The 12,335-nt window shown below is 42.2% G+C and overlaps 2 protein-coding genes across 2 annotated transcripts; one reads left to right on the forward strand and one right to left on the reverse strand.

Annotated features, from left to right (window-relative positions):
* Nucleotides 1-3,346: 3,346 nt before the first annotated feature.
* Nucleotides 3,347-5,293, forward strand: scg2a (secretogranin II a; the record flags this gene model as incomplete). Its single annotated transcript, XM_084559514.1, has 1 exon — nucleotides 3,347-5,293. The coding sequence occupies one exon, from the start codon at nucleotides 3,347-3,349 to the stop codon at nucleotides 5,291-5,293; it is 1,947 nt and encodes a 648-aa protein (XP_084415640.1).
* A 169-nt stretch (nucleotides 5,294-5,462) lies between these two features.
* On the reverse strand, nucleotides 5,463-11,819 carry ap1s3a (adaptor related protein complex 1 subunit sigma 3a; the record flags this gene model as incomplete). Its single annotated transcript, XM_084558161.1, has 5 exons — nucleotides 5,463-6,061; nucleotides 7,357-7,494; nucleotides 8,929-9,037; nucleotides 9,589-9,767; nucleotides 11,694-11,819. The coding sequence occupies 5 exons, from the start codon at nucleotides 11,817-11,819 to the stop codon at nucleotides 6,026-6,028; spliced, it is 588 nt and encodes a 195-aa protein (XP_084414287.1). The 3' UTR covers nucleotides 5,463-6,025.
* Between the last annotated feature and the right edge of the window lie 516 nt (nucleotides 11,820-12,335).

The following is a 12,335-nucleotide window of genomic DNA, read 5'->3' on the forward strand; positions in this document are numbered from 1 at the left end:
TTGAAACTTTTGTTTCATGACATAAAGGATGGCGGTAAATGATTTCCATCTTCGTTCAACTATCATCCCTGTGAGAGAGGACTGGAACCCAGTGAGTCTCTTCAGCTGTTTTGCTTATATTACAAGAAGACTGCAACCAGAGGCAAAAATCCTCCCACTTACTGTACTGGAAAACAAAATCCAACTTATTACGTACAAAATGTGACCCCTAAACCGTCACACAATATACGAGAAGGAGAAAAATGTTAATTGCCAGTAAGAAACTTGTCATTTGACCTGAGAAAGCCCTTCCTCTTTATCAGAAGACAGTCAGTAGAAATGGAACTGAGCTGTAATTGGTTTCTGTTTACCGGTAATCCTGCCACGGACACAACCACAAGCAATTAGCGAGACGGCTTGAGCTTCATATGTACAAAACTGGCACAGTGGGTGTATGCATGTGGATGTGTGTTGGTCACGAGGGAAAGTGTAATTAGGCTGAAGGAGACGTGAGATTAAAATCAACTCCTTTGTCCTGGTTTCTTCCGGTCTCTGGATTTTGAAACATTAGAAAGGTGAACTTTGTTCTTATGAAGGTTACGCTCACTGTGGCCCTTGAAAAACAAGCAAAGGAAAAAAGATCAGCGCTGAATATTACGTGTGACTCAGAATGAATTCAAATCTAGAAGCTGTGAGTGTGACAGGACTGAGCGTTTAAAGCTCTTTAATGAGTCTGAAAGGATGTATGACTCATCCTTGTGTGTGTGTTTTTTTTCTCTCTGAACGCATTAAGCACGGTGGCTTTTAAACCAGCAGCATATGATTATTTTGGTTCTATATTGTGTTAAAAGCTCCAAACCAGAAACATTGAAAGAATGTTATTACCAAAAAACACTGACCTCCTTCCTGGAGGTTTACAATGTGTTACAACAGTTTGTAAGTCGGTATGGGAAGGGCATCGAATCTGAATATGCTGAAAACTGTTTTTTATCTGCACAAAAAGAGCTATTTTTGTAGTGCAACTGTGACAAAGCTGAAAGCGAGAAGAGCTGCGTAGATGAGCAGGTCAGCGGAGGAGAGCTGGGGCTCATATCCAACGCAGCAGCAAAGGAGATTTATGAATGAAACGGCAAGAGCGCGTACACACACACACACACACACACACACACACTGATATATGCTAGACAAGATTTGACAGGCAGCCAAAAATAGAGACCACAGTGCGCACTGGCTGACGGCAAAAGTGCTCTCTCTGTCTCTCTTTTTCTCTTTTAATTTTCTCTCTCTCTCTCTCTCTCTCTCACACACACACACACACACAGACCCACGCACACGCACGCACCTCCGCAGTCCCTCTGTCACCCCGCCCGTCTCGGTCTCTGGCGGAGTCCGTATGTGAGTCATCGATGGACTTAAACAGTCTCTGTCCCTCCGTGCTGCAGCAGAAACAGCAGCCAGTGACATCAGCCATTGAACGGCCCCTGGTTAAACACTTACATAGTATATACAGCATAGGCTACCATAAAAGCAGTCGCTGAGCCTTTTACTGCTACTTAACGCCATTCACTTAGCATTTTAGTAAAAAGTGAATCAGCCGAGAAGCTTTACTTCTTTACCACTCACCGCCATGTCTGAAGACCACAACAAACCGCAGGTTTTGATGTAATGCATGCTTATAACCGCCTTCTGAGACTCATCATTTAAGTCAGTCCCAAATATAGCCTTATTGTCATTCATTTCATTATCTTGTTGCTGCTGGGTGAAAACTAGTTTCGCTCCATAGACAAACACAGGAGCGGGTCTGTTTGGCTGACTCAAATTAACCTGCTCGCCCTCGCGCCGTGTTGTTTGTGTGTGAGCGCGTGCGCGCGTGTTGCGTATCCCCTCTGACGCACGAGTCAGGTGGCTCCTCTAATAGCACGAGGAGCTGTCCGCGGTGCTGAAACCAGACTCACACTGCGAGGCAGAGAGATGCTCAGCTCACTCAACGCGCTCCACGGAAATTAACTACAAAGGTAAGACTTCGGTGTTACTGGTGTCATACCTCACACAGAGCTCCTTTGATTATATTCCATAACACTCTTATTGATAAATACAGAGTTGTTATTATTATTATTATTATTATTATTTTACTTAAGATTCTGTTTTACTCGCTGTTTGCCAACCTGATGCACCGCCACAGATGTTGACGCGAAGGGGTTGCGTTGCCCGCAGTGTGTCTTTGTTCTCATTTAGCCTCATTTGAATTTAAACCGCCTGTAGCTTACAAAAACTAGTCTACTCCTCTACCACAATGATAGTGAGAAAAAAAGAAACAGGTTAGGTGAAGTTCGGCTATTTAAATTCAAACATGAAAAAAAAAAAGTAAACAAGGTATTTGCTTACGCGTCCTTGCTACTGGGTAGCATATTTTACGTAATGGTATTTGCCTCCTCTTTTTAAGTTTCTGTATCAAAATTACTAACTTAAGTCTTCAATGAATTAAAAAAAAACAAAAAAACATTTCAGTGAATTCTTACTGTATCCCACTGAAAGACAATTTGTTTTAAGGCGAAACAGGACTTAAAGCCTGGAAAGCGGTGATGTTTACAGAAAACGAGAGGTAACACGGGAACATCAGCCTTAACGGGTTACCTTGACAACGGGGCCGTGACTCACAGAGAGCAGCAATTTGACGACTAATGAGATTTGCACGGGAGCTGAATACCGCTGCTGTTACTGCCGCTGGAGGCATGGGTCCAGTATGATCCGCAAAGACCAGCAACAGGCAGGAGGCAGGGAAATGGACGCTAACAGTCTTGATTATACTGTTATACTCAAAGAGATACAAAGATCTATACATTTTTAAATATTTAGGCTATTTTACATTAGGTTATTTATTTTATATATTAAGTACCGTATATATTTTCCCTGCAATCTTGCATGTTCTTTAAAAACAATATGAAAAAAAATATGTAAAACATAAAACAAGAATACAAACTATGTAAAAAGCTGTTTTATATTAAATAGAGGCAAAATTTAATATAAAACACTGACAATGTTCTTTTTTATCGTAATTGTCAGATAATTCAGACTGAACTAATTTATTTATTTATTTTTCACCTAGTCCACATCACTCCACAAAAGTCATGGATCAAAAGCTTTCCTCTCATTAAAAAAAATAAAAAAATAAAAATAGGTCTACTTCCTCAAAATCAATACAAATGTCTCAATGGTTTGCAACGTTATGATCAGGCCAGAAATTTAAAGTGGCGAGCAAAAGACATTTAGGAAATGCCAGAGCGGTAACCGTTGCGAACCTGTTAGATTAATGTGTAAAGGTCAGCACTGACATGTGTCTCTTTGTCTTTCCTCTACAGGCGTCACCATGCTGTCACTCCCCGAGACCCCCACGACAGGAAAGCCTTTCCTCATCTGTTTTGCCAACCTCCTCTCGATCCTTCTCTTCCTCAGTTCTTGTGATGTTCACGGGTCTTCGCTTAGAGAGCACAGACTGCGGGGAAGTGAATCAGACTCCCCGAGAGGAAATGTCCACCAGATGCCTAATGCCGACATGCTGAAAGCTTTGGAGTACATCGAGAGTCTCCATCAAAGAACCGGCATGGACTCCCAGCAGAACGCCCCTCTCACTGCAGGGTCTGATGCCAGCCAGATGAGTGATGTTGAGAAGCTGCGTGCCATGCTGAGGCTGGCTTCAAACCCAGCGCAGAGCAAAAATGAAGAGGAGGAGCAGGAGGAAGAGGAAGACGAGGAGGGAGAGGGAAAGGAGGATAAGAGCGAAGAGCTCCTCCAAGCCGTGCTCAGTACGCTCCAGCAGACAGAAAAGGCCTCCAAGCCAGCTCTGCTTCGCCCCAGTGCAGAGAGAACAGGCACAAAAGATGGCTTGTATCCCAGGGTGCAGCAGAAACAACACGGCATCATGCCTCACAAGAAGCTGCCCTTATTGTTTGAGGACGAGGAAGAAGGTGAAGGTGATGAGGAAGAGGATGACGAGAGGCCGGAGCACGACAGCCCCTTCAAACGCACCAATGAGAACGTGGAGGAGAAATACACACCTCAGAACCTGGCAACGCTACAGTCTGTGTTCGACGAACTGGACAAACTGACTAGTACAAAGACCATGCATAAGCGTCAAGATGAGGAAAACAACATGGGGGAGGATGATGTTGAAGAAGATGGCGATATATTTAATGAGAGGAGTGCAGCGTACAATGACATAGACAGGGATCTCGCAGACTGGGGTCCTCTAGAAGAGCAGGAAGAGGAGGAGGAGGAGGAGGGGGAGAGTGACAACAAACACGAAGCTGACCGTGGGCTCGATTACTTTGACGACAATGACGAAGAAACTGACGAGGGTGATGAAGAGGAAGATGACGAAAGCTATCCAGTCAAACGATCAAAAGATCCAGATGATGTCGCCAATCTAGTGGACTATTACCTCCTGAAAGTGCTGGAGAAAACTGAAGAGGAAGAGCATAAGCGAGAGCTAGAGGAGGAAGAGGAGAAAAAGAGGGCTGAGAGGAGAGTGTCACAGACTCAGTACAGAGATAACATAGATCCAAGAGCCATCTACCAGCTCATTCAGTTCTCTCAGAAATACCAGATCCCACCAGAAGACCTGATGGACATGCTCAAAATCAGAGACAAGACGACTCAAGACAAGTCACGAAAGAACAACGGATTAGCCAGGGCAGGAAACAGGTTCTCTGAGGTATCCTCAAAGAAGACGCACAAGATTCCTGAGCCTAAATTCTACAGCAGACGCCTGCCTTATGTACAAAAGACCCCAGAAGAGCTGAGGACGGAAGAGATCCTCAAAATCCTGGGGTTGGGAGGCGCAGAGGCTCCCGCTCCCGTTCCCGTCAGGAAACAGAAGCAGCACAAAAGCTCACTCTCACGACTTCACACTCAGCCTGCAGGCGGTTTGGGGGAATCCGCTCCCACGCAAAGGCGCCTTCCCGGCACTTTCAAGGACGACTATGACGACACCGTGGACGAGGATGAACTGGCAGCGTATCTCGCAGCTCAGATGCTGGCACAGTATCCCAAACCTGCATACAGAAACAACAAGGCAAACCAAAAGAGAGACGACGCTGGACAAAGCGCGACGGGCTCTTTTGAAAAGGCGATAGAGGAATATTTAGATCAAATGGACTCAGATAAAAGCCCAAATGAAAAAAGACAGTCTGAGGGTGACGAGAGGGGTGATGACACGCAAATGCAAGGCTTTGAGAATGAAGCGGTGATGAAACTGCTGAGCTACCTGAACCCAGAAACTGAAGAAAGTGATGCCAAAACTGCTCAAGGAATTTAAACACGGCTGTAGATACATATACATAAATATATATATTGTTTTGGTGGAGGGAAGAGGTTGGAAATAAAGTATTTTGAAGAATAAAACATGCAGTCAACTTTAGTTATCATGTAGGTTTGCAAACGTTCTTATTTGTTATCAGAAACAAGAGTATTCACAAACTCATTTGATGTTTTTTTAATATGAATTGGTTGCCGAACCATACTTAACAACCAGTAAACGTGTCTCACCAGCCTTACATTTCAATGCACACACACTCTCTCTCTCTCACACACACATAAACACACACAATACAAATCAGTGTTGGATCCCTTAGATTCACTTGTGTTTTTTGGTAATTCTTTCTTAAATGTGGTCATATGTGACATACCTGAGGTAAATAAAGCATTGACTTTATTTTTTCCTTACTGTGTAGTGTTTCTTCTTTTGCTCACCATCACACAATGCATCCTTTTAAACGTAAATATATTTAGTACCAAGTCTTACTATGCACTAGGGGTTAAGAAATAATACAGCCTCTTTTCAGTTCTATCACCTCTTATACAACACTGAATAAATGTGAGGCTTAAAAAGGCACTTACAGATACACATTTAATTACAATTCTTAAAAGTTAATGGCACTGTAGTTATTGCATGACCATAGTTTTATGCCAAGTTTGTAATTATTAGGCACTAAATGAAACGACTGCAGTGATAAACCTTTGGCTTGAAACATCCTGATCTTCACTTGGCTCAGTAGGCAGGTTTGTTCATATATTCTTCCATTGTCTGTGGTGACAGAAGAGGAACATGATCACTTTTAATATGAGTCACAACAAATAAAACATAAGCACTCATATCATATTATCAGCTATGATATTACAATGGTGACAGAACCTACGGCCGACAGATGATATTTATATATTTTCATTTCTATATACAGTATATGAACTGGGCGCCTGTGGCGACATACCCCGAAAATGTATGTATTCAGTTATTCCACTGTAATCTCTATACACAGATATGTAGATATGAATGCAGAACGCTAACTGATGGATTCAGAGATTGCTGCAAATAAAAATCTAACTTTTCCTTTAGCTGCTGCTTCACACTAAAAGCAGTTAACTGGTAAAACACAACCGGCGACTGTGGCTCAGGTGGTACCCTAATCACAGGGCTGGCAGTATAATCCGTCGCTCCTTTACATTTAAAGGTGGCAAGACACAATGCCCAAAGAAACTCAAGACAGAGAACCTTGCAGTGCATTGGATTGTTCTACCGCCTCAGGGTTATTAACATGTGCGCTGGGTTAACTAGTAGACTAGTCGACTTTACTGCTGTACTGTGTTGCCAATAACGTGACAATAACAGCACGGACGCCTCGTAGAAGACAGGTGAGGAGCTCAGTAGGTATTTGCAGCAAACTAGCAGCGGTTCATCAAGTGTGTGGAAATACTTCACTAAAGATGATGCCCATACTACCGTGACATGCAGAATATGTAAGTCAGTCTTGAAATACAACAAAACTACTACTGTAATGTACACTCATCTGAAAAGACATTCGCTAACGCTAGCAGAGGAACGGTCCAAATCCTCTCAACAGCAATCAATTAACAACTTCACCTGCAGTAACAGAAGAAGGAGGCTGAAGAAGAACGATTTGATGGTGAATTTCATTGTCTAAAGTTATTAAACCTTTAGTTGCAATAGATGGAAAAGATATACCTTTTTTTTTATCCTGGCTACATTATATTATCTTACAACAAACTGTGAACTATTGAGTAGTTAAGAAGTACTATTGACGGTGCTGATTCATATAGGCTCTACATTTCTGCAGCGCACAGTGTTGATAAGCTCATGTGTTTATGTTCAGTGTTGTGTTCTTTTATTATGAAGTAGTCACAGCTAACGCAATGTTCTGTCTACGCGTGCTCACTACTTTTGTTGATCAAAATCACATCTATAAAAGAAAACAACGATCACTTTTTGGCAGGGACTTCTTTTTGTCACATTTGCTGCTATCACCGGTAACTACAGGAGTCACCAAATCAGTCAGGACATTGCCACTTTAAAGATTACTATACCTCTTGGAGTGTGTCAGCCTCCTCCAAAGACGCACCGACAGAAACTTTGGAAGTTTCTAAGACTTCTCCTCCCATCAGGAACTCATCCAGGATGAAGTAGGCCTTCTCAAAGTTGAAAATAATGTCCAACTCACACACCTGAAAAAGGACAACACGCTACCCATTAGACCAGAGTGGAATTACACGGTGAGAACATTGCAGTGCATTGCATTGCTCCAGCCTGCCTAGCAAACTCATAATGCAGACAAATTATTGTGTTTTCCTGCGTGTCCTTGAAAGTACCGGCAGAGCGTGATTGTGGGCAGCCAGATTTGGAGGACCAGGGCCTGAGAGTGGATTAAAGCCCAGCGCAGCTTTGATCTTGTTGTTCCTCCTTCCCCAGCATTTGCATGCATTCCCTTCTGTTTGACTTTAGTTTTGCTATTGCTTCAGGACACCATACATCTCGTCACACAATCACATCTACGCCCCATATTTGAAGTTATTTCTTCAATGGTTTACTTTGTTATAATAAATAGTTTGACTTTTTGTCACGCCATGGGAGCATGTTTATGACATACACTTCCTTAATCCACAGAAGGAGAAAATGACAACTAACTTTTTTCACTCTCCAACCAGAGATGATCAGACCCTAATTAAATATTAGAAAGACAGTGCAAGTTGCTAAACAAAACAAGGTCTGCGATATTGTTTGATAAAATTGGAAACATTATTTCTGTTGTCAAATATCATAAATTTGCCTTGAGCGTCTTTACTGTGTCTACTGCATATAACTCTTCAGTGTCATTGTTTGTGTTTTTGTAAATGAGAAGGTGTGGCTGTCATGTAAATCATATCAAGCCACGGGTGTCTCAAAGATTTTGGAGCAGGGGCAGCTTGTGGACACCAGGGGGAGTCTGACTTATCTATATGTGCGGAGTCAGGATAGGAATTTTGCTTCAGTATAGTGATTGTATTCATAGTGCATATAACCATTAGGACATAAAGTTGGTGCTGTCACACTGGGTGATCCTGTGGCTCACACACTGTTGAGCGTTAGGGAAACAAGTTTTTCTAATGTGCTGTCACACAATATACGACCATGTGTATGATAGATGTACTGTATGTGTGAACTCTAATCAGTTCTAACCAGGGTCTCTAAAGGAGACTGACCCCACTTCAGGTTTTTGTTCAAAATTTTTCATTCAGATTTCTGAACTTGTGAAGCTTCTTGGGTCAGTGATGAAAAATGATTAAGACTCTTAACAATTCAAATGGCTCTCCACAAGGCGATCCTGTGTCCCAGACGACTGGCATATATTAACACTGGTCTGCACGTGTGTGGAGCTACAGTAAATCAATAAGATGTATTACCAGTTCTCTGTTAATTACATTAGTCTTTGCAACTGTTCGCACAAGACAGTTTAGACCTTTAACACTATTATGGTGTGCTGAAATAGTTTCAGGCACGGGTCCAACAGTCCGTTTGAGCTCGAGCAGAGGTCTAATTAGCAAGGATAACTGAGAATACCTGCGTGGGGGAGCAGGGACGACTCAAAAACACGACCTTCCGTGACATTCAGCTCTACTCACATTTCCAAAGTATTTATCCAACAGCTCGACATATCTGTGTAGCACTTCGAGGGTGAGCAGCTCATTATCCTGGTCATCCAGACCAGTACAGAAATACAGGCTGGCATACCTGTTGATAGGGATAAAGGTCACATGTTATGTCAACGGTTGCCATTGTGTTATCAAGACACCAGACTAAAAGCACACAAAGATTAAAACGAACTCACAGCATTTTAGGATGCAAGTTAAATAAAGTGATAAATGTGTAAAGAACCTGTTGAGTAATGGCGACATTACAGGAACATAGTGAAGTTGTATTTGACAGTCAGCATGAAAAGCTATATAGAGGTATAAGTGATTTATTACTGGACTGGGCTGCATTATGATGTGTGGTGTTCCTGTTATTTCAATCAAATTCAGCTGCTCCACTTTTATTAGGAGTTGTTACTACGAGAAAAGTGTCTGGGGAGGTGAGCAAATACATTGCACAATCACTAAAAACGGTCCTTCCAGAGATCTAGGTCACAATTTTTACGTCTGTAGACCCTTTACTCTTTCCGGTCCTCTTAAACCCACTGTTGACAATGGGTGTGTCGGTGCTTTGTGTGTGTTTTGAAGCAAGAGCAAAGAGAGCACACGAGTTAACCATCAACAGAGCGCAGCTGTGTCTTTCGCGGCCACCTCTTGTACACGATCTTGAGGTCCCTCCACTGGAGGAAGTTGCTGGTGCGCGGCGGGCGACTCAACACTAACGCCACCATGTCCCGGATCACCTTCTTCTTCTCCCGGTCTGTTAATGGCGTGTACCACTTCTGCAGTCGCAGCTTCCCCTGCCGACTGAACAGCAGCAGGAAGCGTATCTGAGGAGAGCAGAACGTGTGGAAGAGAGTAGAAAACAATACTCTGCTTTTTGTCCAGTAACATTAATGACAACTGTAGAAAAAGGGTTTAAACTAACTGATAAATAAATACACAACGACTAAAATGTAGCTTGTCAGAGAACACAAACATACGTTGAAGCAATCACCTGCTCTCTAAGACACATGCATGTCCACACAGAGTAGAGTTAAAGCTGCAACCCGTTGCATCAAACTACTATTATATTTCACAACTGCAGATGTGAATGAAGATCACCGGAGAAACGCAACCCACCACAATCACCTTTGAATGCAGTAACACAGTAAATACTATGTCTCTGTTGTGCAAGGGCAATTAAAGAGAGCTCTTTGCCCTGGGTGTAGCCGCAAGCAGCACTGCTTCTGTCTGCAACAAGATAAATCTGAGCATTTGGAGTATCCTGGAGTGCTGCAGTAGCTCTGGATCAAATGCTTTATTTTACACAAGGATGCATGGATTTTCAGTGATTGCCGATATGAATATATTACATTTATGTACATGTCAAATAAGCTTATTTGCCATCACACATTTGCATTCATTTGCCTGTCTGACATTGTTGCTTCACTTTTAGTTTTTTCCACTCAAAGCTTAGCTATCTTAATATAAAGGAGCTGAATCAGATAGCTAAATCATCGTTTTCTCCTGTGTGTTATGTCTTGTCCATGTGTGCATTTTGAAAACTCAACCTAGTCTCAACTTCACGACCTTTGATCAAGGAAGTCCTTCATTGATTTGCAGTTAAACCTAAAAGTAAAATGGCCCCCATCGTTTCTATGAAAACAGCTATGAGATTAAAATTATCTTGTATTGTTAGACATGTTTTATTGCCTCCAGGTACGTGGACACAACTCACTTTATCCAGCTAAAGACGAAATAATACTCACCATTTTGCAAGTGCCAGGGAAGCCACCTAAACTGAAAGCATGCAGCCTTATAATAAACCCAGAATCCTAGGGTCCCGTCCTACCCAGCGACTGTCTATAAAGAGTTCCTATTGTATCTTGTGCGACATGAGATGCGGCGACATTGCTGATCCTCCCTGAATTCAGTGCGCTCACACCTTCTCCACTCAGAGCCGCGCCCTGCTGCGCTCAGCGGCTGATTGGCTGCCGAGGAGCTACAGCTGCACTCGGACAGGTGAGCCAGGAGAGACGGGGAGGCGGTGGCAGACAGTAATAATTCAGGCCACTGGAGTACATTTTAGTGACTTGTTGGCTCTTTTGGCTTTAAACTACGCACCGTGCAAAAACACTAATAGTTGAACCATAAAGTTAATCTGTGAATCACCCAATTTCTTGTAATATGAATTAAAACATTGAGGCAAAACTATGAGCTTAAAAAAAAAAAGTTTGCGAGTATCAATGAAACGATAAAAGTTAAAAATGACGCAACTCAAACGTTAGCATTCTGGCTTATTTAAAGTTAGCTTGTCTCTCCCTTTGATAATAATGTGCCAATTTTTTAATCATTCGCCATTTTGTTTTCTGTCATATTTATGTTTTATTTTAATTATTCATACATTTTACGGAATTCTTTTATATAAGTACAAAAATATATACAATTTTAAAACTACAAAGCTAGCTTTTGTATCCGCTAAGCTAATTAGCTACTTAGCCATTTTATTTTTAGCTAAACTGTCTGCTAGCTAATAGGCAAATGCATCGGCTTCATTCAGCCATTCTTAAACAATTAAACCATTATCCTTTAGTTTAATTGTGCTTATATCATTCTGAACATTTTAACTTCTTACTGTTTTCCTGTGAGAGACATCAAATAATATTGGGCCGGAGTAATCAAACTGCAGGTGTCAGTCTAACTCACATATTAAACGTCTGTGTCTGTGGGTTAAATAACACGGCTGTCCACTGAACTAATGTATGTTTTCCTACTGCCGCTGGGTGGCTGGTGGAGCTGTCTCCCACTGATGTAAATGCAGCGGAGCCACACGTGGTTTGGGTCCAGTTAAAGCAGAGGAGAGAGCCCCGCACACCGAGAGGCTTCCAGGGTAGCACCATGTCTCTGTACCGCAACTCCGCCTGGTTCCTGAAGGGAGTGACCGAGTTCACCAGGTAAGAGATCGGGCCTGTTGTGCATTAGCTGAGGCGTCAGTGTATGGTGTTTGAGGAGCTGGAGGGAGACTGACCTGCTGCTGGGTCCTTCCTGCATGTGTGGAGGGAAATTTAGTTTACAAGTTATTGTTATTTCAGATCAGCAAACAGCATCAGCTTTGCAGGAGGAGACAGTGAACTCATCATAGGCACAGTGGAATTTAAGAAACTCACAATGCTAGAAATGTAAAGACTGAATAGCCCATCTTATGGGGTGACTGCTTATAATGTTGCCTAATATTAAACTGGATGTAACTATTTGTCTCTCTTCCTTATGATTATGTTGTAATTTCATTGTATTGATTATGATTAGGCTCAAACAGCTCTCACATAAGTTGTGTTGTCAAGTTTAACATTAATGTAAATCATGCAACACTCACTGCCTTATTTGAAAAGTTGGCAAAATAGAACAGATTTTTTTTC

This window comes from Chelon labrosus (genome assembly GCF_963514085.1).
Source record: "Chelon labrosus genome assembly, chromosome: 13".
NCBI classification, from domain to species: Eukaryota; Metazoa; Chordata; class Actinopteri; order Mugiliformes; family Mugilidae; genus Chelon; species Chelon labrosus.